The sequence below is a fragment of the Apiotrichum porosum genome, assembly GCF_003942205.1.
Source record: "Apiotrichum porosum strain DSM 27194 chromosome Unknown scaffold_6, whole genome shotgun sequence".
Taxonomy (NCBI): Eukaryota; Fungi; Basidiomycota; class Tremellomycetes; order Trichosporonales; family Trichosporonaceae; genus Apiotrichum; species Apiotrichum porosum.
In genome coordinates this window covers 658682-685936 of record NW_021167113.1, presented here as the reverse complement: position 1 = coordinate 685936, position 27255 = coordinate 658682, and the positions used below count along the sequence as shown (strand labels likewise).

General features: G+C 56.7%; 9 protein-coding genes across 9 annotated transcripts; 5 read left to right on the top strand and 4 right to left on the bottom strand.

Moving 5' to 3' along the window:
• Nucleotides 1-1263: 1263 nt before the first annotated feature.
• On the top strand, nt 1264-4434 carry EHS24_008044 (uncharacterized protein; the record flags this gene model as incomplete). The annotated part of the gene is made up of 4 exons (XM_028623371.1): nt 1264-1614; nt 1653-1730; nt 1771-1941; nt 1984-4434. 4 exons carry the CDS (start codon nt 1264-1266, stop codon nt 4432-4434), a joined length of 3051 nt encoding a protein of 1016 aa, XP_028476304.1.
• A 127-nt stretch (nt 4435-4561) lies between these two features.
• EHS24_008043 (uncharacterized protein) lies at nt 4562-4985 on the bottom strand (the record flags this gene model as incomplete). The annotated part of the gene is made up of 3 exons (XM_028623370.1): nt 4562-4588; nt 4651-4731; nt 4785-4985. The coding sequence occupies 3 exons, from the start codon at nt 4983-4985 to the stop codon at nt 4562-4564; spliced, it is 309 nt and encodes a 102-aa protein (XP_028476303.1).
• A 1246-nt stretch (nt 4986-6231) lies between these two features.
• Nucleotides 6232-7424, bottom strand: EHS24_008042 (uncharacterized protein; the record flags this gene model as incomplete). The annotated part of the gene is made up of 3 exons (XM_028623369.1): nt 6232-6947; nt 6986-7081; nt 7121-7424. 3 exons carry the CDS (start codon nt 7422-7424, stop codon nt 6232-6234), a joined length of 1116 nt encoding a protein of 371 aa, XP_028476302.1.
• Nucleotides 7425-8119: 695 nt separating this feature from the next.
• On the top strand, nt 8120-10907 carry EHS24_008041 (uncharacterized protein; the record flags this gene model as incomplete). Its single annotated transcript, XM_028623368.1, has 8 exons — nt 8120-8807; nt 8962-9077; nt 9760-9858; nt 9906-9976; nt 10037-10119; nt 10179-10233; nt 10292-10688; nt 10737-10907. 8 exons carry the CDS (start codon nt 8120-8122, stop codon nt 10905-10907), a joined length of 1680 nt encoding a protein of 559 aa, XP_028476301.1.
• Nucleotides 10908-11312: 405 nt separating this feature from the next.
• EHS24_008040 (uncharacterized protein) lies at nt 11313-12479 on the bottom strand (the record flags this gene model as incomplete). Its single annotated transcript, XM_028623367.1, has 6 exons — nt 11313-11386; nt 11430-11631; nt 11673-11886; nt 11927-12151; nt 12218-12424; nt 12460-12479. The coding sequence occupies 6 exons, from the start codon at nt 12477-12479 to the stop codon at nt 11313-11315; spliced, it is 942 nt and encodes a 313-aa protein (XP_028476300.1).
• A 549-nt stretch (nt 12480-13028) lies between these two features.
• On the top strand, nt 13029-14956 carry EHS24_008039 (uncharacterized protein; the record flags this gene model as incomplete). Its single annotated transcript, XM_028623366.1, has 9 exons — nt 13029-13240; nt 13279-13492; nt 13535-13636; nt 13675-13788; nt 13828-14191; nt 14228-14463; nt 14502-14620; nt 14653-14782; nt 14822-14956. The coding sequence occupies 9 exons, from the start codon at nt 13029-13031 to the stop codon at nt 14954-14956; spliced, it is 1626 nt and encodes a 541-aa protein (XP_028476299.1).
• Nucleotides 14957-15144: 188 nt separating this feature from the next.
• EHS24_008038 (uncharacterized protein) lies at nt 15145-16560 on the bottom strand (the record flags this gene model as incomplete). Its single annotated transcript, XM_028623365.1, has 11 exons — nt 15145-15156; nt 15194-15301; nt 15342-15378; nt 15418-15540; nt 15596-15665; nt 15718-15938; nt 15962-16023; nt 16062-16110; nt 16148-16261; nt 16311-16383; nt 16440-16560. The coding sequence occupies 11 exons, from the start codon at nt 16558-16560 to the stop codon at nt 15145-15147; spliced, it is 990 nt and encodes a 329-aa protein (XP_028476298.1).
• Nucleotides 16561-17202: 642 nt separating this feature from the next.
• EHS24_008037 (uncharacterized protein) lies at nt 17203-22108 on the top strand (the record flags this gene model as incomplete). The annotated part of the gene is made up of 9 exons (XM_028623364.1): nt 17203-17271; nt 17309-17808; nt 17847-18110; nt 18471-18561; nt 18598-19058; nt 20579-21011; nt 21064-21727; nt 21773-21885; nt 21941-22108. 9 exons carry the CDS (start codon nt 17203-17205, stop codon nt 22106-22108), a joined length of 2763 nt encoding a protein of 920 aa, XP_028476297.1.
• A 1190-nt stretch (nt 22109-23298) lies between these two features.
• On the top strand, nt 23299-25636 carry EHS24_008036 (uncharacterized protein; the record flags this gene model as incomplete). Its single annotated transcript, XM_028623363.1, has 8 exons — nt 23299-23345; nt 23395-23495; nt 23865-24114; nt 24172-24295; nt 24345-24613; nt 24666-24828; nt 24916-25545; nt 25601-25636. 8 exons carry the CDS (start codon nt 23299-23301, stop codon nt 25634-25636), a joined length of 1620 nt encoding a protein of 539 aa, XP_028476296.1.
• Nucleotides 25637-27255: the final 1619 nt, after the last annotated feature.

Sequence of the window (27255 nt, the reverse complement as noted above, 5' to 3'; positions counted from 1 at the left end):
CTGCCGCATCAGCACGTAGGAGCAGGAATCTTGTTGTTGTAGTTCCCCCCTCCAACTCTGACTTGCGGGTGGTAAATAAGGAATGCATGAATGTGAATTCGGTGAATATCCGTGCCCCAAACTTGGAGTGTCTACTGGCCTTGTCTCACTGCGCACTGTTGATCCTCCCCACAAATCTAATACACAGGTCCCTTCCCCCGTGGCCTGTGGCGCATGCAGATAAAACCATCTGCTCTTCTGTGACTGCCGAGGTACAGGCCGGACACCCTCTTCCGCCGCGGTGGAAGTCCTACAGCTGTCTAGCCGATGTCAACAACCACACCTCATGGCCGTGTCACCTCTGCAAATTACCTCGTCCCCAGACGGCATTCGCCGTCAACCCGCGGCCAACCCGTAGGTGTGGAGGACGCCAACCTGCGGTCCCGCAGCAAACACACACACTTCTCGGTCCATCCGGGTACCTGGCCTACTGTCGGTCTGCACACGTCCGTCTCTGCATGTTCTGTTCACAGTGCACAGTTGCACAGTGCTTTTTGCAAAATGTGGGTTGACATGTGGTGGACCCCTCCGGTGGAGGTCGGGTCACGTGCCCGACATGTGCCCTGGACGCTAGCGGCGCCATCCTTCCTCTTGCGGCATACGCGTTCGAAAGTGAATCGCCGGAAACGGCAAGTGCCAGGACACGGATCCACGAACGTCATATCTCTGGATCTCTGGCCACCTGTCTCGAGCTGTCTCAATTGTCTGGCATGCACACCGCGATTCCTCCGTTCTGTGCATGAATGAAAACAAGCATGTTCGTCTTTGCAGAACAATCGCGAGCAGCCATCAAAGCTTTCACACACAATAGGGCCGCCCCGTACACGTAGCAATCGCCGACTGGCGGCGAGGATGTGCAGCGAAAAGAATCAAAGATCGTCTCCCCCCAATGTGACTTCTGGTGGAGGCAAGAAGTGAGCCCCCTGGCCCCTGGCGTTCCCCCCCCCCCCCACTCTCTCCCTGATTTTGCCATTCACCACCCAGGACGTCCAGGACGCGGCCGACCACGCTCTCAGCACGGAGGCTACATAGTCCAGTCAACCACGGGGCCAGACTCACGTTCAACAGTCCAGTCAACCCATCTTCGCACCTTGCAACCACTCCATCCACCATCCACCATTCAACCTTCCACCCTTCCACCCTTCGCCAACCATCATCCTCCATCCTCTTCCCTCCACCAGTCCTTTTTGTTAAACAAACCCACCCTCCCTCACAGCCTCCACCATGTCACGTAGCGGGCGCGTCCGCGTCTCGCCCACGTCCCACCCATCCCCCGGGCCCCACCAGAATACAGGCCTGAGACTGCGCTTCCCCCGTGACACCAAGCATCCTCACTTCTCGTACCGTGAACCCACACAGTCCTCAGACTCTGAAGCCGACGGGGAGAGCGATAGCGACGCCCAGTCGACGCTCTCTGACGTCGAGAATGCTGTCAACTACCGCGTTGTGCGCGCCAAGATGACCCCAATTCCCAGCAACTCGAGCACAGTTGCACCCAGGTCTAACGCCGATGCGTTCCGCCACCACAAGCGCAGGGCCAGCGGCCAGATGTATGGTCGCAACTATCGTCACCATGTAAGTGGACGGATGCATGACTGTGGCTAACTTGTCAGCCAATCGGTTTCAGCGCAGGAGTTTCCCGTCTTGCGTCCAACAGCTCTATTGTGATGAAAGCTGGCGGCCTCGGTATTGTGAGTAGTTGATTCCGATATGTCAATGCTGACCCTATAGAGCGAAGAGTCCTCTGACACCGAGAACGATGAGAAGACTGTTTCCAACTCTATCGTCATGGACCATCTCTCTATGCACACCGATTCTCCAAAGAACAAAGGCAAGGGTCGTGCAAGCCGCCTTGCATCCAACAGCTCCATTGGCACGACGACCGGCAACCGTCACAGTATCGTGAGTAGTCCATTCGATTGTCTCAGTACTGACGCGCTCTAGGACGAAGAACCTACTGACACCGAGGAGGATGAGAAGAATGTGTCCAACTCCATCATCATGGACACCGACTCCAACACCATGGGCACTCCCTCTATCGCCATGGAATTCCCCTCCCCGACACAGAGCAAGGGCAAGGGGCGTGCTCTCCCCCGTTCCCTCAATGTCCCTTCTTCTCGCCGCCTGACTCGCTACAGGCAGGGCTATGCCACATCGTCTCCAGAGCCCATGAGCTCGGAAGGCGAATCGGATATCGACAGCCCTTTGCGCCAGCGTTTTCCATCCAGGTTTTCTCTTGCTGGCCCCTCCCAACCCCGTGGCTCCCGCGCTGCTGGCGACCAGGCCCACAGCGACGACAATGACGATTGTGTGGTTGTCACCGTTGGATCGACGCGCGTCAAGATCAAGGGCAACCCTCAGACCGTGATGGCTACCCTGGCGGCCCAATTCGGTCTTGTCATCGTACCCAACGAGGCGTCCATTCCCGCCACCTCTGCTGCTCGTCTCCCCGATGAGGCCAATGTCGACGCGGCCACGGAGGTTCACTTCATCGATGAACACGCTCAAGACACCTCGCCATCCAAGCAATTCTCATCGAAGTGGATGTCTTCGTCCACTCCCATCGCCAACAGTCCTCCACCCACTGTCGCACCCAGGACACCGATGCGTAAGCGCAAGGCCCAGGAAGACATCGTCGAGGACATGGTGGTGACTCCATTCAGTCCCATGGTTATCGACGAGGCTCCTGAGTTCGATGACCTGGTCCATGCGTCTCCCAGTCTCCCTGTTCAATCATGGCTGGCTCCGCAGCGCAAGGCAGATGACAATAAACCCCTCGCCCCAGTGTCTTCCGCACGCCGTCGCGGCCCATCCGAGTTCAGCAAATTATTGGACCGTGTCCGACCCGTCCCCGCAGGCCAACTCGGCACCCCACCCAAGCACGATGTGCTTCGTATCAACAGTGTTGTCACTGGAGCGCAATGGGCCGAGGAAGCCGACAAGCGCCGTGTTGCTAAGCGCGTGCGTGAGGGCTACCTCAAATGGAAGAACAAGTGGGACGAGCATCGCGGCAATGCGCACTGGGCAACGTTATCCCCTGCAGATCGCTGCAACCCAGACAACCACGACGTCGACATGCTAGACGTTGAGCTTGTGGAGCATGAAAGTCTCCGTGGCGGACAGAAGCGGCCCACTCCGGAACCCGGCTTCACCAGGCACACGGACGACGAAAGCATGGACCGTCTTGCTCGTCGAGCGGCCCTCCGTCAAGAAGAAATGGCCGAATATGCCAATTCGGTTGAGCGGACTCTCGCTCAGAATCGTGCCGACCGCAGGGCTGCGGCTGTCCGGGCGGCCGAGAAGGTCGAGCGTATTCGTGCAGCGATTATGGCCGCCAACCGTGCGCGTGAGGAAATGGAAGCCCTTCAACGTCTGGAAGAGGATCAGCGCCGTGCCCAGGAAATCGAACAAGCCCGTGCGGCCGAGGCTCAACAATTTGCGAACGCCTGGTCTGCTCGTCGCCAACTTCAGTTGCGCACTGGAGGGATTCCAGCCAAGGCCCACCGCACCCACCAGCGTCACACTGTCATTCCAAGCGCCAACCACCACATTGCGCCACTGCATGTCATTCGCACCGCCAACGGTCACGTTACGCAACCTCACCCCTACACTCGTCCTGCCCAGCGCGATCGCAGTCTGCTGGACTACCTCCACCGTGGCCGGTCGCCTCCTCCTGAGATGCCTGGCGAGCCAGAGCGTGCGATGGATCCCGTCCAGCCTGCTCAGCCCGCGCCAGTCGCTTTCACAGCCGCCGTTTCCACCTCAGCCGCTGCCGCTCGCCGTGAGCTCGAGCTACAGCACCGTGCTCAGGCACCCCCGCCCGACATGCTGGTCGAGCCAGAGCGTGCGGTGGAGCTTGTCCAGCCTGCTGAGCCCGCGCCGGTCGCTTCGACCACCGCCATCTCCACCTCTGCCGCTGTCGCTGCAGAGCCCGTTGCCGACGGTCCTCAGTCGCCTGCCCCTCGCTACGAGTTCCCGTTTGAGCCCATCATCCGCTCCGCGCCACCCCCGCACCTCCGTCGCCGGGTGCCTGGTCCTACTCCATCCACTCCCTCACTGCCGACTTACACAGTTAACCGGTACTCGCGCAACTCTCCCTCGCCACCTCCTCCATATAACGCCCTGGCTGTGATGACGGCGCAGATGATCCCCGCGGTCTTCCAGCCCGACCCCGATGCGCCTGTTGAGCAGTGGCCTCAACATCAGGCGCCGCTTCACCTCCTTGGCCAGGTTCTGGACGAGGTCGACAACGATAGCCAGGCCCCTTTCATGGCCCCCGCCGTTCAGCAGGCGTTGGCCCAGGCCGATGCGGTCGACCAGCCTGGCATCGTTGCGACCATCGGCAGCCTTGCCACCCGTGTGGGAGGCTTCTTCTTCCGTGGTTGGTCGTCATAGAGCGCGCCTGCATCGTCAACATGTGTGCTGGGTGACGGAGGCCTTGGCCACCTGGAAACTGTCTTCGTCGTTGGAGAGGTCACCTTGAGGTTGCGAAGGATGTACATACAAGAGGAGGCAAGGCATGCTAATATATGTAGACTTCGATTCGATGCTGGCCATAGTCTGTAAAGGTTGGCAGTTTCGCAGTCCGGTCACGCCGGGGAGGGAGCTTACCACACGCCACTCGTGGATGCGGCGCATCTTAGCGCGGTGCTCCTCGTCAACCTCCTCGTCCTCGGGACGACGGCGCTTGGCCTGTTAAGGGGGTCAGTTTCCCAATGTTCTGGGTTAAAAAAAGTTCAACTCACGAGGTGGTTGCCCGCGGGGGCAATGTTCTTCTCGGCCTCGGCCGAGACCTTGGCAACGTCGAAGAGGACCTGCCCGTTGTTGGGGTCCAAGTCGAAGCCGATGATCTGCTTCTTGATAGCGAAGTACGAGAACTTCTTAATGTCGGCGAAGACATAGAGGGCCTCCGACTCGGCCTTGTCTGTCTTGATAAGACGGACCATGGCGGGGGTGATCGCGACCATGGTAAGAAAAGAAACTGTTTTGAAGAAGAGAGAGAAGAGAGAAGACAAGATGCATCTGTGCAGGCATATATAGCTTGCAGCGGGGGCCTGCCTGTGCATGCCTGGAGGGTGACCGGACTGGACAAACACGGCCAACGGGGCTAGGGAGCCAAGTAGGCAGTGGCCTGGGCACAGGCCTCGGGGTGAACCAGAGGCGGCCGGCCAGAAGCCAGAGGGCAGCACAGGTGTGTGTGTGCGCACACTTGTGCGCGCACAAGTGTGTGTGTGTCTCTCTCTGCGCCCCTCTGCCGCTCCAGCCCTGCGCGGATCCCGCGACGACGCACGACACACACACCACGCCCTGTATCTGAATTACTGGCCTTCTGGCGCCCATCCCTCTGCTGCAGCAGGCATTGGGAGTCGATGACCCAAATGACCCGGGGACCCGGCACGACTGTAGGTGGTTGGGGCTAAACGGCCACAGACTGCGCGCTGCGAGGGCGCCCGCCATCTCCACATCGACGTCGGCCTCAATCTCGTAGACGGAAATTGCCACCTAGCAGTGTCCTTCTTATATTACCGTGTCGCCGTGACCGTCGGGGCCCAGCGCGTCTGGGGACCCAGAAAGGGGTCTTGGCAGAAACCTCGATCGCGGTTGGTTTCGCTCAGTATGCCACACCGTTCCTTCTCCGCCCCTGGACTCACCGATGGAACCTAGGCAGACCATGTGCACGACAGGTCACTGACCACTGGGTTTATTTATTCTATTTTATGTATACGTTTATCCATTACTACCTACGACCTTCCTCACGACGTATTCGTCACTACAGGTGGGTCCTGTTGGTGTGGACCACACACGGTATCAAATCTAGTAAATCCCGTATTTTATTTTTCACTCTGCATTCTCCTTCATCCCGATACGTCTGTCCCTCATTGCCACCGCTGGTACAGCCCTCTCACACACTGTCAATGCAGACCTGGGCGTCCCTGCCGTCACCCTTGCCTTCGTCGATGGAGCTGGCTGACGCACTGCCAATGATGACCAGTATGTATACGATATCGTGTTTTGCAGCGACCTCCTCGCGAGCCGCATGGGCGTGCAATATCCGGTCCATGTCCTCGAGCGTCATTCCCCTGCGGCCTCCTTGCCACGTGTCATGCCAGCAGTGATCGCGGCTATCTCAAATACCAACGATACATATCCATTTCGCTGACTGTCTGTGTTAAATACCAGCTACCACTCCCTTCAGAACGGCAGAGTGACACCCTTGTACGCGCTCTCCCTCGCTAGCTCAATGATCCGGATGCCATCGGCCGACATGGCCGGGTCGACAACCAAGGGTCCAGTTCCACGAAGCGCCTTGACCACATCGGCGTAGTAACGGCCATAGTCGCCGACGTGGCTCTTGACTTTGCCGATCCAGAGGTTACCGACCTGAACTTGCGAATCGAGCACCTGGGTCTTGGTGGTGAGCTCGCCATACATGTCCTCGGGCTCGACGCCAAACCCGGGGCTCGCAGGTGTCAATCCCGCGTTGGTCTGGTCTTCTTGTTGGTCGGTGCCATGCTTGATAAAGGTCCCGTCGTAGCCCCGCACAAAGTACTTGAGTGGGTACCGCATCGTGCTCGCGACGTGTGTTTTGACATGTACGAGGAGGGGCGAGTCGGCATACTGGAAAGTCATGGTGAACGAGTCTTCGGCCTCGGACTCGACACCGCGCAACGTGCGGTAAAAGGCAGTCACGCTCTTGGGGCGGCCAAACAGCCTGAGAGCTTGGTCGAGAGAGTGACAGCCAATGCCAAAGTTCATACCCTCTCCAGGCTTCCAACCGGGGCTGGTCATCCCACTCATCCAGCCAGGGAGATTCAGGTCATAGTGGATCTCAGCCTCGGTGATTGTGCCGAACGCATTTCGCTGAGTGAGATCGAGGAGCGTTTGAAAGTCCGAGTCGTACCGACGGTCTGGCGTTAGCTGCTTAGTCTGGGCCTGTATGGCTCACTTTGGAAGACACTGAGGATCTTTCCACTCTTGTCCCGTGCTGCCAGCACAGTCTCAGCCTCGGCGGAGCTGATGACAAACGGCTTCTCGACGACCACTATTCCCGTCAGCGGCGCTTTCGAATTCCGGTATTTACCGTGCTTGCCCGCCAGGAGCGCCTGCTCTGCGACCTCCGCATGGGCGCCGTGCCCAGTAAGCACAAGAACCAGGTCTACGTCTGCGTCCTTGAGAAAGTCTGCAACAGTAGTGTAGTGCTTGGCAGTGGGGTAGTCGACGGTGCAGTGACGGATGCTCTTGTCACCTGCTTTAGGTGCAGGTGTGCGCTGGACAAACGCGACGACGTTGAGATCCGGGTTACGCGTGATGTAAGGAAGGTGGAAGACCCTTGCTGAGTTACCGTACCCTACGATTCCGACGTTGATGGGCTTCTGGTTCGCCATGGTGAGGTGTGAAGTGTAGGATGCTGACGTTCGCAATGTCTGAAAGGCCCAAGGGGGTGCCGAGTATTTATCGGCCCGAGGACGACGATCCAAGCCATCGGTCCTGCAAGTGTGTTGAGTAAGCGAGCCGCCCACCGGATCCCCAGTCCAGCAAGAGCGTGTCACACCACTGCACACCAGGTCCTGCGCTGGCTGATTCATGTTACCAAGCCAGACGCCATCTCCGGAATGAGGGGCCATGCTTCCAAGGATGGCATCGAGGAAGGGGGGCCGACGTTGTTCCGGACATTCTCCTGTTGTTTTCCCGCTAGAGGTATGTCGTCATCCCGGCCGTGTCGGCGTTCCGGCGTCTCAGACACCGATCCGCCGAAACCACCTGACACATTGACGACAGCTGAACCAACCTGGGACTGGGCACTATCGGGTTGCTAGGCCCCCTGTCCTGTCTCTCACTTTCATCCACCCGCTCGCAGAATGGACTCTCCATCATCGGACGACAATCACCGTGCCAGCCGTGGGCAGAAGCGGCGACGTGAAAGCGGGCCGAATGGCGATTCAGACCGGCCCGACTCAATAGCACCAGTCGCTTGTGTGGAGTGCCGAAAAGCAAGTGAGGACATCGATAGCTCCATGCATGTTGATGCTGACAGACCAGAGACCCGATGTGTAGGGATCAGTGACCCTCCCTGTCAGAAATGCACTCGCCTTGGTCTGGATTGTGTTGTCCTGCCGAGTGGCCGTGGGAGAGCCATGGGGCGGTAAGAAGACCTCTCGACCATCAGCTGACGGGCAGCCTCCGTAACCTCACTGAGCAATACGATGAAGTGATTGCGAAATATGAAGGACTCGAGAGCCGCCTCATATCAATTGAGGGCCTGCTGCGCCAGGTGGGTGGCCAGTTGGAGCTCGCTGACGGGCAGATTGCAGCGTCAACCCAATCGGTGCCGGAGCTCACTCGTCGTCGACGATCGAGACAGACGTCAGAGGCCGTCGGTTCCCCGCTGGAGGATCACCAATGTGACGATGCCTTCCTTACAGGTCATGAACCCCTTGCATGCACTGATCTAACTGGACGTTGGCCAGGCTCTGGACAAGGTTCGTCGCCGCCCATCGACCAGCCGTCGTCCCCAACCCCCCGCATCCCCCCATTCCCCACCATTAGCCAAGAGAAAGAGGAAATCGCCGCCGAACATCGGGTATTGGAGCAAATATCGCCTGCACCTCCCTTCTCCCACTTTCGAGATATCATTGCCGCTCGACGGAAGAGCCTCTTGCTCAACTCCAACGACTGTTATCCACAGGCGGACGTTGACAATCCCAACTCGATCTTGACACCCGAAGATGTTGACCGTCTTTTTGATATCTACTTTACTCATTATGATAGTAGGTCTTCGACCCGCTCACAACTGCTGATCGTCGCAGGACACTGTACCATATTAGACCCCGCATTTCACACTCCACACCGCACTATGCGACTCTGCACTCTCTTGACCATGACTGGTGGGGCCCTGCAACCGCAAATGCTGACGTACTGCAGTCTGTTCCATCGCAATTCCGCACTATCCTACCCGGAGTGAATTGAAACCATACCTGCGCTCTATGGTTAACAAGCTGGTCGTCAAAACCATTGAAGCAGGTGCCAAGTCTATTGAAGTGAGTGCTGTTGGTAAACGCGTTTATCTGACCGCTTCGCAGGCTACACAAGCCTTTTTATTGCTGTCCATGTACAGTCACGCCTCATTTGAGTGTCAAACCTTGTCGGATAGATCATGGACACTTCTCGGCATGAGCCTGCGGTAGGCACTGCAAGTTGAAGCAAGCCAACTGACCTCTCAGAATGGCAAATGATTTGAGCCTGGCGGCACGATCTCCAATATTTGGGTTGCCGACCGGATGCACAGCCGCTGAGCGGGCACAGCGTTATGCGGCACAACGCACCTGGTGGGTTACCTGCCTGAAGTTGACCTAATCCTCCAGGTTGCACTGCTTTGAACAAGACTACAGGTGAGACGCCAGGGCCAATTTGGCTAACAAACAGTTTGTCGCACCAGCTGGGGCGATGGTGTAGTATGACTGAAGATCTCGTATCGAGTGCACAAACGAGCAGCCTGCCCCCTCGAGATAGGCCTGTGAAACTCGTCTTCGTGAGGCACATTGTTACCAGTCATGCTGATTCAACAGACTCTCCACCAGATAGTGGAACGAGTGATGGTAAGCATTCTGACATTTCAATGCACTAACAGGCAGATGACTCTCGTACGCAGGGAGACAGTCGCAAAGACAATCGGCTGGCCTGTGAGACTCAATTGTGGTAGACGACACTGATTTTCAACAGGAACATGAGCTTCTCTATCTCGCAGAAAGGGAGATTGCCAACTGGCTCATTTCATCCCGCCACGCCCTATCAAGGTACATACAACACACTTTGCAGTGCGTTCGCATGCTAACTGCCTGTTCAGATATGACCATGAGCGTCAGTAGTCCCTAAATTCTGCTCTAACTGGTTCAGCGTACATGGAAGCAACACCACCGCTGGCGGAAGTCTTCCGTTTGTGAGTGGACCTGTACTTAGCACAGCGGATTATCAACACAGCGGCAACTGACATGGACAGCTACAAGCGGTATTGGCTCATGAATATCTACTCCCTCGCCCTCCACATGACTTTGAATAAGCCGGCGGACGCAAACGTCTGGCGTAATTTCTTCAAGGTAGAGTGCAAGATGACGGCCCTTCACTAACGGACAAGACTCAAGGTTATGCCCGAGAGGCACTCTCGGACTTTGACGACAGTTGGAACGAATTCCTGAAGTACGCGCCTGACCACATTCTCGTTCTCGTCACACATGCGTGCTGCATGATTTTAAAGCTCAGGTGAAAGGGTATCTCCCCAGCTATATACTGACCTCCACAGTCGACCCACTTTTGCTCGGTTTGCATCGGACGAAGAGCGTCAGAGACATTTGGGTCTGGTCACCAGTATGGTCGTGCGACTGGAGACGGTCTCGACGGACAGAGAGTGCACCCAGTACCTATATGCCGACTTTCTACGGCAACTTCTTCACCACGCATGCTCGTGGACTACACACCCACCTTTACCACCCCCGCGGTTCTCAATCGCCTCTGGCGACTTACCGCAGAACGATTCTCACCCAACTCCACCGTGGCTGTCGGTCGATGGGAACACTATCTCCAATGACCTTCTCATGTTCTTCAACAACTCTACGGCGGCACAGGATGCCGATTGGATTCATGCAGTATGGGACGTCAGTTTCGTAGTGTCTGCATAAAAGTGTGTCTGACAATCTTCACAGCAATTAGTGGGCCTCGGAGATGTCGTCGAAATCCCAACCGCAGTGAATCAACAACGTATGGGAGGGCAAGTGACTCGACAGACCTACAGAATGGAGGAAAACGTCAGGGTTGTCGCGAACAGCGACGATGCCAGTCTGGCAATGGACTGGAACCTACCCTGGAACATGTGACGTACATAATGTATGTTACAAATGGTAGTACATGAACAACTACAAGTGTTGGTCCGAAGCAGTTTTGAGTCTCGAACCCTGTTCGGAGTCAGTGTCTGCTCAGGGCGCTCAGGCATCCGAATGAGGATGCTCAGACCGAGCACTCCGAGCACTCCGAGCACTCCCATGCTCAGACTGATCCTCAGACGTCACGAGCATCTCAACAATGTACACCCGGTGACAGTCCTGAGGCGAAGCCGGTTGGGTAATGTTTTAGTTTTTTCGAGATTTACCGTGGTCACTGTATGCTCAGAGCACTACAAACATCATGCGGACGCATGTCTTATTCTCATTGAACCACAACTAGTTCATAATCCTTGTCCCGCTTTCCAGACGGTGAGCTAACACTATGGATGGGGGTACGATTCAAAACTTATGACCCCACTCCCCTATCCATTTCGCTTCCCACTTGTCGCGTTCGTTCTTGGGCAGTCCTCCTCCTGGGCCTGAACGTTAGTCGCGACTAATGGAGTATACACGTACTCATGTCATACTTGAACTCGAGAGCCAAGTGGTCAAAGTTCTTGTCATCGATGTACTCTGCGCAGTATCGAACTGGGCCTTTCCAAGACTCGATAATAGGTTGGACACTCTCGGGGAGGGTCAAGAGCAGCTTGTTGCCCAGCCAGGCCGGTGTGTGTACCATTGCCATCATGCACCGCGGAATGTCAGTGCCGTTTGGCATCTATTTTGTCAACGTCATGACTCTTCCGACTGCCAACCTACACCAGCGTGCCAGAGCCGTAGATCACGAATGATCATTCCACCTTTAGGGATACGCGGCTGAATAGGCGGGCGTACGCTGCGTCTTTTAGCAAGAAGCTCTGGCTTGATTACTCCAGCGTCGGGTGCGATGTGGTCTGCCAGTGTCGTGTCCCGATGCGTTCCCAGCCACACTTCGGTAGACCCATTGGTCTTATCAGCCTCGATCAACATGATACTGTTCGTCAGCCAACTTGAGAGCCACATTCTCAACTCACTTCACTACCAGACCAAACGGCCAGTGCCAGTGACGCCAGGCCAAATCGGCATGGACATCCTGCCTCTCCTCACCGCGCATAGCGGTGTTACCGTGAAGGTAGCGGACCTCGGGGTGGGGACCAAGCATGCCCTCAATAATGGCTGCCGCGAAAGGGTTCGCAAAGACATCTTCGAACATAAGGTCGGCGCAGATGGGTGGAACTTGGGAGAGGTTGCCCGGCGAGCTTCAGGGTGTGTCAGCGAAATCTCTTCCAATGGGGTGGGTGGGGTACTGTCATCCGTGTACCTACTTGAAGTGCGTGGTTGGGCGGTTGATGAGGTCCTCTGCCTCCTTGACCATGCGCCTGTTCAGTGCGTCTATGTGGGATAAGTCGATGGCATTGTCCAAGACGACCAGCCCATCCTCGGCGATAGCAACTATGGCTTTCAGGATGGTCGCCTGCGAGGCGACACCACGGGCGCGCTCCTCGGCCGAGATTGTGATGATGACGGGGTTGCTGTTGTCAGCTTCGCTAGTCGTAAACAAGCTTACTCTTGGATTGCAATGGGCATGGTGGACTTCAGATGGGGCTGAGCTGTGTTGCCAACAGGAGTTCATTATAAGCACATGCAGCTGGAGGCATGTCCCATACACAGGAGTCGACCTGTGGTTACTCGGTGAGTTGGTCACCGATAGATACCAGGATATGTTCTGCGGCTACTAGTCCGGCTACTAGCGTCTGGCTGATAGTGTTGCCCACCGGCGGTGGAGACGCCGCAGTAAATGCACACCACAACTGCCTCCCATGATTTACCGCTCCGTTGTCAACTAGCAAGCCTCTCGTTCCCATTATCGGCTGGTTGAACAATTGGAGTCACAGCCAGGGTGCAGTCAAGGCGCCCTCTTGCCCGTGGCCCGTGGGGCCTCAACTGCAGGACTACGGGAGATTCACTCTTCACGTGGCGCTCCAACTGCCCCCATACCCCCGCGCCCCCATACCCCGTCGCTTCGGCGTCCGTTTCGCCGAGCGCCCGTTGGGCTTGTTGTCGCCACCGTACATATACGGGCATGTGGTGACACCAAACTGCCCTTATCTGCTCTATCTGCTGCCAATCGCAAACATGGAGAAGGACAGCAAGCCTGTAGGAGAGCATATCGAACACCAAGACGACAAGGGGAGTGATCCTCACCATTACACCTCCACTGGCGCCGAGGTCTGCGAGAGTGCCTACGCCGGCTACTCACGAGCGCAAGTCCTACGTGTCTTCTGGAAGTCTACCCTCTTTTGCGCCTTGGCCGTGTGGGCTGGTCTGTCAGACGGATACGAATATGTGTAGGTCCCCATTGGGTGTGCGGCTTACTCACTTCCAGTGTCACTGTATCTATTGTGTCGAATCAAGGGTTCATCAATCAGTTTGGTACAGTCGATGCTAGTGGCACCGCTGCCATTCCCGCCGTGTACATGTCCCTGTGGGGCGGTCTACTGGCCTCCACGCAACTCATCGGCCAGTTAGTTGCCGGGTGGCTCAGTGACGCTACTGGGCGCAAGGGGACCATGTACACTTTCACCGTCTTTTGTATCGTGGTGAGTTGGACATCCCTTATGAGACTGCCCACTGACGACCAGGGAGTGTCTCTGGAATGCGCTGCGACAGAGTGGAAACTCTGGCTTGCAGCCAAGACCCTCATGGGGGTAGCCCTTGGGATGGTTCAAGTTTCTATCACCACAGTGGGTTTCGGAAGGCTTAGACTGAGACTGATGAGCAGTACGTGTCCGAAGTGGCCCCAGCCCAAATCCGTGGAGCCCTGCTCAGTGGATACAGCCTGGCATTCGCCCTCGGCCAGTTCGCATCTGCCATTGCTCTGCAGATAATCCAAACGGTAAGGCGTCGTGACGTTTGGGTGGCCAGCTGACAATAGTCCGCCCAACCACTAAAGTGGCGCCGAGCAGTCTACTCACAATGGGTGTTCATTGGCATCTGGATGATCATAATGGTCATTCTTCCCGAAAGCCCATGGTACTGGGCTGGAAAGCAGAATGTCGCCCAAGCCAAAGCTTCTTTGCGCAGGTTGTATGGAAACATCCCTGGTTATGATGTGGACCGGGAGTACGCTGTCATGGAGAAGGAGATCGCCCACTCGAAGGCAATCCACGCTGAAGGTAAACTGCCACGGTTTGCCGAGATCTTCAAGGGGGTGAACCTCCGTCGAACGCTGGCCTCCATGATGCCAATCATGCTGCAGCAACTGTGTGGAGTACCCATCTTCTTCTCATACCTCACTTGTAAGCGACATTTCACAGGACGAGAGCTGACTGGAGACTTGTTCCAAATGGCTGGAATCAAGGATCCGTTCCAATCGACGGTCATCATGTATGTGATCCTCTTGGTCGGCATTACCATCTCCTTCTGGACAACAGAACTCGTTGGCCGCCGACCTGTCCTGCTCTGGGGATGTGTCCTCATGGTCCTGGCCAACATTGGACTGGGAATCACTGGCTCAGTTAAAACGACGGACGGCGCCTTACGGGGCTCACTGGCAATGAGCTGCATTTGGGTAGGCTCGCAGAGCATTCATTTGTGAGCTAACTACAGGTCTTTGTCTACTCTATGTCAGCAGCTCCCTTGGGCTGGATCTCAGCAGCCGAAACGGCCACACCATACCTCAAGTCCTTGACCACTGGATTTGCGATTGGTTGCTACTCGGCCCTTAAGTAAGTCACCTGTCAAATGACGCTGACGTTAGCCTCATCTTCCAGTTCTGTGTGCCATTGATGTTAGCCAAGGATGGTGCCGACTGGGGAGTGAAAGCTGCGTACTTGTTTGCAGGCCTAGCTATACTCGGCGGGATCGGAATCTACTTTCTCACACCGGAGGTAAGCAGTACACAAAACCAAACGGAGACTAACAACGAGACGGCTGGCAGGACATACTCAGAGCTCGATGAGCTCTTCGAATCAGGTATCTCGCCGCGCAAGTTCGCTCAGACCAAGACTTCAGCCCAGATGACAGGTACGAAGGATTCGGAGCGCGTCAGCAGCGTTGTATAAGACTTGTTATAAGACGTCAGAAGTTGAGTCAAAACGTGCAAACGGGATGAACCACCAGTGGGACTCGGAACTCCCGCTACATTTTGCAGAATCGCACACCGTCACTGTGACTACAGTATGTAGGAAGCAGCCTGGTGATCGGTAGTGAGATCCACCAGCACATCATGCACATCATGCCCAGAAGAGACTTAGTCTTCGGCCTGTAGATGTTAGTCGACGGTCCGTTCAGTAACCCACAAGTGCCGGACTGGGAGCCAGGTGGTGGAAACTGCGCCACCACGCCTTCCACTCGCCGCCATAGTGGAGGGTCGTGTAGAAGGTCTCGAGCAGGACGGTGATGAACATCTGTTGGCGTCAGAGACCATTGTCGTGAGGCTCCACCCACAGTGAGGGCCAAGAACCATGCAAAGACTCCAAGCGACCTGGAGAATGTCAGTTCTAACATCAACGGTCAACCGTACGAGTTGTCAGTGACCAGCTCGGCAACTCCGACAATGAGCCCGTAGATGCACAGCAGGCCAAGCGAGACAGTGTCGGTGACGACGGCCGTAGCATACGACGGCGTCCACCAAAGGCGAACGAGACTTCAATCGAATCAGCAAGATCTTCCGTTCCCAGAGGTTATGGAGAGCCACACACTAGTGAAGGTGCTCAACTGTGGCCGCGCCAGCGAGAATGAGGCTCATGAGGACAAAGACGTTACCACCCGCTGATAAAACGAGTCAGTCAAACAGTTATCGCAGAGACACGCGGGCACCCACAGCTGTGGTGAAGACTCAAAATCGCCGCAATTAGACTGATAACTGCAATGACAGCGCCAGCGATGCGCAGAGCCACGAGGGCATCATACGGCTGGACGACGCTTCCACTGGTAGTCACGAACAGGGCTCCAACCGCATCTGAATCCATGGTGTCGGGAAGGTCGGGAGAAGCAGGCTGATCGTCATCGTCGTGGTCAGGAAGCTTGATGGGTTGGGTAGCCCTTTTGAAGCTCTGCAGGTAGACCCGGGGGTGCTTCCGTAGTGCTTGGCGACGTAGTAGGCCTCGAACAGGGCCGTGCCAAGGATCTAACGAATCAGCGAACACAGCGCTACCGGAAACGCACCAGCATGGTGAGGATCCAGCTAAGGATTGTGGTTGCGAGGCCGAGCTGACTGCCTGGTCAGCGACTGTCATGCACTACACACTTACTTCAGTTCCCCTGTCTGTACCGTCGAGATGGTAGAGGACAGGATGCCGTTCAAGAAGAACCCGCTGAGTATGGAGCAGTCCTTCTTGACAGAGGCGCTGTCGGGAAACGCAAGGCTGTTGTGTTGTCAGTGACGCACCCCACACAGCCTTAACTGGGACTCACCGTGCAAGATAATACACGAACGAAGGGCCAGAGAACAGGAATATTGCTAGAATCGGGGGCAGCTTGAACACAACTGTGTCCTGTAAGAGTGTGCAAGCGGGGTGAAATGGTGGGAATGTCGTTACTCACGCCAGTCCCATCCATGTTCCCACCAGAAGATGAGGCTGGCGAGGGCCACGCCAAACGTGGCCAAGGACAGAACGAGGCCAACAGACTGGAGAACGACGAGGGCAGTGTTGGGGGCGACCATGGTGCGATGGACGGTTCAAAGAACGCCAGCGAACACAGGCGTGCTTATATGGGTTCCCTGCAGGCGTTGCTGTGAGCCGTCGTGGTTGTCTCGGCCTGGTCGTTCGGCCGGAAATCGCAACAGGATGCGTCATTGATGCTAGAACATTGCCTGCCCTGGAAATCAGCCGAGGTGATAGCCTGTGCGCAGGAACGTAATGATATCGGCAAGTAAGCATTTGTGAGAGCCCAGTAACAACGGAACTGACCTGGTGCCCATCATGGATCGTTTCATGAGTTGACTAACCGAACGAACGGTGGTGGGAGCGTACACAAGCGAGGACAGTCAGAGTGTTGGATTCACAAACACGGCCCATCCAAACGCACCCATGTGACATGCTGAAAGCTCGACTGCGCCCCTCAAATCGGCCCCAGCCAGAGCGCGTCGCGTCTCGAATCCACTGCATGCCGCAACTGTCTCTCCCATCCATCACCAACGCGGCGAGTCTAACCATCCAGATATGGCAGACACCTTCCTTCGACAGCCTGGACCCACCTTCCTCGGCTGTCTTCCCTCTGGGTACAAACACGCGTTCCCTCCGCTTCCCTCCTCACACCTCCTTGTCTCCCATTGCCTCATTTGCCACCCACAACATCAAACCCCATGCCCAAGCTTTCGTTTCTCAACCAACTGCACCCGCCCCGGGCCAAGGGTGACTCACCAAGCTTGGAGGTAAGTGAGGTGCGATGAAAACCATGCTCATCTGCAGACCGTCCTTCTGCGTCGGCTGGATCTGGCGGTTGACATCACCACCCTCTCATTCCTCCCCTGTATCGTCCCCGATGCCTACGGCGACATCACCATCTCGTTCAACGGTACGACAGACCCTCCACAGCCCACTTTCCAGCTGGATCTCGGCAAGCACGAAGGCGACGGCGATCTATGGACGGTCTTCTCCGCCAAGCTGACACCCATCAACGTCTCTGATGAGATCCTTCCCTCATCAAAGATCCGAGTGGTAGTCAAGATGGCGCGTCCAGGTCTGCACCGTGATGCACTGTACATGGAGTCTGAGTGGGCGCGCGACGAGGCGTACCTCTACGTCTGCCCTCTGGCGCAGCATGGTCTGGTCGGCTCAGTCGTACCTTCCTTCTACGGTCTTTGGCGCGCCGTCATTCCAGGAACCACCGACGAGCTGCTCATTTCGATTCTCAAGCAGGTCGGCTGTCCAGTGAGCGACCAATGGTCCATGATTGGCCAATACTGGCTGTAAGCTTGGAACAGCAGCCCCTCCGACTGACACGCAGGCCTCACATCGAAGAGCTGTACCGTCGGCTTCACGCGACCGGTCTTATTCACGGCGAGCTGCAAGTCCGACATGTCCGACACCGCCTCAACACCGACGCGCTGTGTCTCATCGACTTTGATCGCGCGTGCGCGATGGATGAAGGGGTACGAGAGGCTGAATGGTTCCAACTCATGGACCGTCTGGAACCTGTCCGGCCGACGAGTGACGAGGAGGAAGACTGGGACTGTGAAGAAAAGGAGGAGGAAGGGTACACCTCGTGGTAGTGGGTAGAGGGTACGTACACCGCATGCAGATTCACCGTGAACTCATACACTGACTGCGTGTGGTTATCTGACTCTCACGATCAATCCCTATCCCCTGCAGTCGTGCATGGGAAGCTCTTGATGTCTGAATCTTGCATGGTTGATGGGAACAATGGGCACACGTGTGATGTGTGCTGTGCTTCTTGAACAAGCTTGGGCCTCCCGGCTTTCTGTCACTGATCACTGATGGCTTGACATTGCTGTCACTCACTGACCCCACCCATGACACACGACTCTGTGACGGTCGCACAACCACTGCAGCCAGTGAACGAGGCGAGAGCCGAGTCCTCAAAGGCGGCGGATGCCGCTGAGAATAACAGTGGCCACCTGTTACCTGGCGCGCGCGAGACCACGGCAGGTACTACCACGGAGGACGAAGACTCCAGAGCCCAGTTGGATCAGTGGGATCAGGTATGTCCGTGGATGCGGTACGAGTCTGACAGGTAGTGGCTCTACCTCCAGCGGTTCGGCTTTGGGGTCGACTTGCGGTGTCTCAAGCTTGAGAGCTGGGGCTCTCGGGATGGTCTCGAAGTGAGCTTTGACCGACGCGCGCGACTCGCCGGCAAGCACCACTTGGTGTGCATCGACCAAGCGTGCGGCAGGGGCCATCTGTGGACAGCTTACAGGGCCTCCATGTCAACTCGAACGCCAGTGTCCAGCTCTGGAGATATCGTTCGTTTCACAAGAGCACCTGAGATCCCCGTCGTGGTCAAGATCACCTACCCCGAGTGCTTTCCGGAACCGACGCACCGCAGCTCTGGTGACGACAACTCGAACCAGTTCTGCCCTTCAGACTCCGACCTCGACTGTGACGAAGCGAACGAGCTGGTTAAGAAGGAGGCCGAGTTATACTTTGGCCCATTGGCTCCCCTGATGGGAACCGTTGTTCCGACCTTTTACGGCCTTTGGTGTGCTGACGATGGAGGAGAGGAAGGGACGGCTTGGTTGTGTGTTCTCGAGCGAGTTGGCCCGGCGGTCTCAGATGACTGGAGCTCCCTGCATCCGAATTGGATGTGAGCACTCTTGAGAGACAGTACAGAGCTGACACCAGTATCCCAATTGAACGAGCATACCGACTGCTGCATGCTGTGGGAGTCAGACACGGTGAACTGCAAACACGCCACATTCGTCAGCGGCTGGATGGCAGTGGCGATGTTGTCCTGATTGATTTCGATCTGGCATCACGGGCGAGCACGATGGAGGTGCTGTGGGAATGGACCAACCTGCAAGAGAAGCTGCAATTGGCGCGGCAACGTAGACAAAGAGCTTGAAGCTTGAATTGATGTATAGGATCCAAGCGGTGCGGCTGTTGTCCGGGGGGAAATGAAATGAGTGGAAAGTGTTGCCGCGCGCAGACGACGTCTAGGACATTTCGACCATCGAAACGCCCGAGGCTTTCCTCAACCAGCGGCAGTTGCGGTTTCATGAACATGGCGGCTTTGGTCCTACCACGGCCCACCACATTCTTTGGTGTACGTCATGGTTGCCTATGTGTGCCAAACCAGCGGAGCGGAAGCGACATTGAAGCAAACTCAACGACGGCTTCCGCCGCACAGCGGTGATGCCTTGACATGCCGATCTGCCGAGGACAATCCAAAGCCAGGCTCAATATGCCCCGCCCTTGCTCGATCTCCAAGGCACCTTGCATCTCTTTCCATGTCCCACACATTCTGACTCTCTCTCACACATATACGCCTCGTGTGTCTGCTAACCACAGCTCTTAACACTACACAGTCATCGGTGATGCGGGTTGGCTTACTCGTGCTCCTTGTCGGCTTTGCAGTCGCGCCCCAGCATGCGACAGCGTCCCATCACCGAGTCGGTGTTGGACGCAGACAAGTCGGTGAGTGACACAATCACCTTTAGGCTCTGGGAACTGCTGCCATTGGCTCTCTCGTCGCGAACACACCTCGCAAATGCTGACAACTACAGGTGCAAACAACGAGTAGGTAGAGAAACCGTCTGAATCCTTTGGGGGAAATGTATGACTGACCTCACAGCACCGCGACTGCTGCACCGCCGGTCCTACCAACGACCACCACGGAGACACCGCCTCCCCCAACGACCACGGCTGTCGTCGTCCCTCCTACTACAATTGCTGGCGAACAAACGTCAGTATCCCCACCCACTCCCACTCCTGCCACAAGTGCTGGCGTAGAAACGTCAGCACCTCCACCCTCTTCCCCTCCTACCACAACTGCTGGCGAAGAAACGTCAGTACCTCCATCCCCTTCCACTCCCCCTGCCCCTCCCACGTCAAGCGACCCGCCTGCAACCCCCACCTCCACCGAAGCACCTCCGCCGGCGTCGATAACCGACACTACATCGTCGTCCCAGTCCCCGCCGGCGGAGACTTCAGTGTGCGTTATTCTCCCATTGTGTGGCCCAAAAGTGATCGGGATCAGGTCACTGATCTCTGAACCCTTAGCATCTCATCTATTATGACGACATCCCCCACTGACGCTGCAACCTCGCTGCCAACAACACCTCCCATTGTTACACCTCCGACCTCTACCGACCTCACCCCCGTTGTGGCTCCCTCGACTCTGGTATCGACCCCCGACTCGACCCCCGTCGTGACCTCCAACCCGCCCCCCATCGTGACCCCCATTACGCCTACGCCAATCGTCTCGACCCCCGTCTCGACCCCCGACTCGACCGCTGTTTCAACCCCCGTCCCGACCCCCGTCTTGACCCCCGTTGCGCCTACGACACCCGCTGTGGGTACTGGTCCGAATACCGATGTTGCCACAATCGCGACCCCGATCTCTGACGTCACGAATTCACCAACCGGTGCCATTGTTCCAACTGGCTCCGTTGTTCCACCTATCAGCATTGTGGGAACGCCCACAACTCAAGGTGTGAGTGACAGCAAGCAGGGTGTGTTCAAGGGAATAAAACTGATATGGATAGGGCACTGGCTCAGAATCAGGTATATCTCGCACCAATAACGGTGCCGGTGGTGGCATCACCCAAGAACCAGCGAGCACGAGCCCTGCCGACCTCTCGACCTTGTCTGGTGCTGGAGGCGGCGTCACCCAACAACCAACCGTCGCTGGAAGCGATCCCGTCACACAGCAGCCAGCGTCTGTTGTATCCGATCCTCCGCTTTCTTCCTTCCCATTTGACCCCAACACTGTTGCCAACACGGGCGATGCTGTCGCATCGAGCTCGCCATCTCCTGCAGGTGGAACAACTCCCGGCGGCGGCCAAGTGGTCTCTGTTGGAGACGGCGCCGCTGCTTCCACGCCTGTTGGAGGCGACGGTGTTCCCTCTACTACACCGGTTGGAGGAGGCGGTGTGGCTTCTACGCCTGTTGCCGGGGTGACCACGCCAGGCAACAACAATGGGGGAGGCGGGGGAGCTGCCACAACTGCGAACGGAGGAGCTGCCACGCCTGCAAATGGTGGTGCTGCTGCAACGCCGGCACCCCCCATCACCTATACTCAAGTCGTCACCAATGCCTACACGAGTACACAACCAAACGGCCAGGTCGTTACTGGCGCGAACGTGGCCACAGCCATCGTGGTTGTGACTGCCAGCGCCGCACAGACTGTCGCAGGTGGCGGCGGAGTGGGTGAGTCAGCATGAGATACTGGTCGATTCGTTGCTGAGTAAACAGCCCTCGTAACCCTTACCGCAACCGACCCCACGGCGACTGCTGGGACGGCCGAAATAGTCGTCGTCACCCTTACAGGTTCGTCCGTGGACGCCAATGGCAACACTGTGCTCGAGGTGAGTTGATGGAACATGACTGGAATGGAGGTGGCGCAGCTGATGCCTCCATCAGACGTTCACGTCTCACGTTGCTCTCACCCTCGTTCCCGGAGCGACAGCGATAACGACCGACAGCCGAGGCGCACTGCAGTCGTCCTCAGAAGTCACCGCGAGTACATTTTACTCCTGGGTACTTATGGCTGCCGCAGGAGCGCTCGGCTTCCTCATGATGCTTGCTTGAGACGGACAATGGCTTACACATAACACGAATCACACACACACCTTATTTGCACGATCATTACCTTGTAGTACCTACCATACATTCACGCATGAACAGTGACAGACATACCGGTACATCACCGGCCCCTGCCCAGCTTGGATCAAGGTATGGTTCCAACTGATATCAAGAGTTTTGTATGTGAAACTGAAGCCATTTCTCCTGGCGCCGCATCGTTACTCAAACGTACGCGGCCACTCGAACAGAGGAGAGCACACCTGTCTGATGGCACAAGTTTGTTTGCGACTGCGATCAGTTAGTGAGGCACATCGTGCATAAGAGGGCTCAGATCCAGCCTTGATTAGTGCGTTCAACTGACAGGTATACACACAACCGACATCCAAACCCGCCAAGAGATCATGTTCACCGCCAACGTTCCCGAGCCCAGCGCCAGCAAGGATACCCAGGACGGCACCGAGTGGCACACCTGCGCTCCATGGCCGGACCCGCGCACTGGCCGCCTCTTCTGTGTGTACTGTGGAACGATGGTGCTCGCGCCGAGCCGCTGAAGTGGTTGGTTGTAGAGCCTGGCCTGGACGTTATATTGCCACCCGCCAAGGTCGCCGCAGTCTGCCAAGTTTGCCGCAGTCTGCGGCCAAGGGCTTGGATGCATGCGTGATGACCAAAGTGACGGACGGCGTTCAATCTAGCAGCTGGGATTGGTGGATAAACCATTCCCCCGACTGCGGAGGCGCAGAGCTTGTGTAGAGTGAGTGGTTCGCGTTCTGCACCGACGACGAGTGCGAGAAGCGGATATAGGGTGTTGTTGCCTGGAGCATGTGACGTTGCGAAAACGATGACATAGCCGACCCCCATCCAAACCCATACATCAGGCGACACATGCAATGTATTTTTTGCTTCTGAGGCCCAGACGGGTAAACTAGCGCACTGTGCGTCACCGCTCGAGTCCCGATATGCACTCCGCACGCTTACAGAGCCTGCTGCGGGCTGACAAAGGTGACGCGTGGTGTTGGTGGGTGAATGCACGTGAATGGCAGCTGGAGTGTGCGTGGGGCGTCCTGTCCAGTCAACCCGGTCCGCGAGAAGGAAGGTGACGGGCTGATGACATGGATACATATCGCACACCAGTCGCCTCCTCTTCCTACTCTCACCCATCTGTCAACAACTGCACCCAGTATATTGACTTGCACACCATGAGCGACCGCTACACTACCGACCGCGACGCAACCAACAAGGAGACGTATGTGGCTCGTCTGGCTGTTTTAGATGCCCTGTCTGACCGTCCTCAGCGTCTATACCGCCAGCAACGGTGCTCCGTACCCTCACGCGTACGGTGCCCAGCGTGCGGGAAACAACGGTCCCCTCCTTCTCCAGGACTACCATCTCATCGGTATGTACTCTTTCCTCCATACTGTCCTCCACACCCCTCTCAACGTCGCCACCGATGATGCTGCTCGCGTTTCGATGTCATTCCGTCGCATGGTCCGGCATTGCCTCCGATCCGATCGGCCAATCTGCGTAGCCTGTTCTCACACCATGGGTGTGAATCGTGTGCATGCCCACCTCGTATGGGACAACATGTTACTGTCATTCCTCCCCAGCCCCCCACATCCCCACAACGCAGGATGCAGGCAGCGCCAAGCGACATGTCGGGCTGCACGTGGGCCAATGCATGCGTGGCGTCCACGCCAAGCCCGTCCACACAAATCCGGTGCTCCGCATGCCTCCTTGCCCCTGTGGTGAACTGACCACATTGCAGACCTTCTCGCTCACTTCGACCGCGAGCGTATCCCCGAGCGCGTCGTCCACGCCAAGGGCTCCGGTGCCCACGGCGAGTGGGAGTGCACTGCCGATGCTCAGGACCTCTGTCTTGCCGACTTCTTCAAGCAGGGTACCAAGTGTCCGCTCACTCTCCGCTTCTCGACCGTCGGCGGCGAATCGGGCTCATCCGACAATGCCCGTGACCCCCGTGGCTTTGCTGTCAAGTTCAAGACCTCGCAGGGCAACTGGTGAGTAGCACGCTTCGCCTTGCATGTGTATCAAGCACCGAGCTGACAGCCGCGCAGGGACTGGGTAGGCAACAACACCCCAATCTTCTTTTTGCGAGACCCGGCCAAGTTTCCGCATTTCATCCACACGCAGAAGCGTGACCCCGCGACTCACCTCGGCGGTGGCGATGACGCGACCATGGTGAGTTCATAGTGGGAAGGATGGCGGACTGGCTGGCTAACAGTGACAGTTCTGGGACTACATCAGCAACAACCCCGAGTCCGTTCACCAGATCATGTACCTCATGGGTGACCGCGGTATCCCAGATGGTTTCCGTCAGATGAACGGATACTATGGCCACACACTCAAGATTGTCAACGCCAAGGGCGAGTGGGTCTACGCTCAGTTCCACCTGCTCTCGAACCAGGGTGTCGTCAACCAGACCGACCCCGTCGCCACTGCCAAGAACAGCCCTGACCATGGTCAGAAGGACCTCTACTACAGCATCGAGGAGGGCAAGTGAGTTGTTGTGATGACTACCACAGTATGCCGTCGACTGACACCCGGGCAGGTTCCCCTCGTGGACGATGAAGGTTCAGACCATGACTGCCAAGCAGGCCGAGGAGGCTTGGGCGAACAAGGGCATCAACGTCTTTGACCTCACCCACATCTGGCCTCACAAGGACTACCCCCTCCGCGAGATTGGTAAGGTCACCCTTAACAAGAACGCCAAGGTGAGTGCATCTTCGATGAGAGTCTCGTCGCCTATTGGTATTGATGGAGGCGGCGCGCCAAGTGTGGATAGACACTAACAGCCTTAGAACTACTTCGCCGAGGTTGAGCAGGCAGCCTTTAGCCCTTCGCACATGATCCCCGGTGTTGAGCCGTCAGCCGACCCCGTCCTCCAGTCGCGTCTGTTCTCGTACCCCGACACCCACCGCCACCGTCTTGGTACCAACTACCAGCAGCTGCCTGTCAACCAGCCTCACCCTGCCTACAAGATGGCAAACTTCCAGCGTGATGGTGCGATGGCCTACTACAATCAGGGTGGCCGCGCCAACTACATCTCGACCCTCGACCCCATCCAATTCAAGCCCCGTTACGTCGACGTCGACAATGTTCACGGCCACTTCCAGGCCGAGGCTATCGCCTTCCTCTCGACCATTCGTCCCGAGGACTTCAACGCCCCCCGTGCGCTTTGGGAGAAGGTGTTTGACGACGCTGGCCGCAAGCGCTTCATCGAGACCGTCTCTGGTCACATGTCGACCGTGCGCGACAAGGAGATCATCGCTCGCCAGATTGCCATCTTCCGTGAGGTCTCGGAGGACCTCGCGTCCCGCCTCGAGAAGGCGACCGGCGTCAAGGGTGGACCGGGTATCAAGGGCGTCGTCTTCAACGGCAGCAACAACGGCATGGACAAGAGCAAGCCCCTGGCGGCGAACAGCATGACCGTACGTACTCAATCATTGACCTCAGCGCGATACCACTACTGACTGCTCACAACAGCACGCCAGCTCGTTTGACAACGGTGGTCCCAAGTAAGGAGTCTGCTCCGCCTGAGGAGATGTGCGAGACACCAGAGGCAGTGCCGTGAGAAGTGAAGTGAATCATACGCAGTAGTACTGGTTGGAAAGTAAAGAAATGTGAGCGTTTGTAGCAGGATGCAGTGCAGTAGTAGCAAGTGACGGCAACTGTGCGCCTGAAATGGGGCTTACAGGACTGCTGAAGCGAACAAGTCCCGACGTTGGCCATGAGACCTTTCGAGAGGCGGTCCGGCATCGGCAATATATGGGTGGCCTGTGGCCAGCAATATGTCAACCCGAAACAATATCGTCAAACTATATAGAACGACGGACCCACAATAGTTTGACTGTTGGCTCATGGGTACCGGTGAACAAGACAAGGTATGCTGCGGAAGTGGGCGGACCGCAACCGCCTTGCCAAGGAGGTTTGTGAATGTTGTTGCCAGGGCGCCCACTTTGCTCTCAGGTGTTGGCGCTCTCGCCCGACTTTTGGACCTCATCGGTTCGGAGTGTGTGAACCGCTCGTCCTGGAATGGGACCTGGTGCCATCCGCAAGCCACCCTAACAGGACTCGTGTCCCTGCGTTTCATGGACGAGCCAGGGCCGGACCGTCGTCGATGGGCGCCGCAGCACAAAATGGGGTAAAAGTGGGGCCGGGCCACAGAAAAGTGGGAAAATTGAGTGGGTCAAGCCACACTCAGACTCTAAATCGTAAACCGTGCAAAAGGACCGGTCGTCCACTTTGCTGGCTGGCTGGCTTTGCTGCGACCAGGAGACGGATGTCGTTCCTTCGTCTACGCCTGGACATGAGCTATAATTCTAATAACATGAAGAATGTAGGTGTCCATCAGCTGGTTATTTTGTGAGCCGACGTCTTGCTGCTCTCCAGTGAGGCGACGCCGATGTTTGTTTAGCCGTGGAGCGCCTTGCTTCCAGATACTGGACACCATATTCTTTCCTTTACCAATTGAAGAATGGCAATAACGGCCAAGAACGCGCTCGTTGATGACCTTGGTATTCACTGCCTGTGGCATACTCGTAGGTTCCAGTGTCCCACTATTCTGGACTGTGATGTCTGTCAGGCTGAGAGCGGATACCCTACGCAGATCATCCTCGCCCCCCTCGCCCCCCACACCGTGTCCTCTCTGGCAGGAAGCAGCCGCATTTTGTACCTGCCGCGCTGTCATAACTCTGTGATGGCACAAGCATACAGCTCGCACTCAGTGGCCCTGTGGCCACCGGCTCCATAACTCAGTAGCTCAATAGCTCTATAGCACCGTTGATACATTGGCAATTGGGGGTCGTACGAACGTCCAACGCCGTCCTAACCAGCCCCGATTCAGCACCGCCTTGCTGGCGACTGTTTCCGGCCAGCTGCCTACATGCATGAGTGCAACGTCAACGTCTAAAGTCACGTGATTTGTGGCTCAGAAGGCACCGGGATCCATCCACGGGATTCACGGAATGGGGTTTGGGTGAAAATGCAGACCCAAGCAAGCATCCTGGGAAGCAACTTGCATGTTGGCCTTCATGCCCATGGCATTGACAGACCTCGCAGCTCAATTCTCCTCGCATGCTCAAATTAAATCTCTCATGTGTGCGGCATTTTTGCATCGGCCAGGCTGGAGGCTCTCAGCA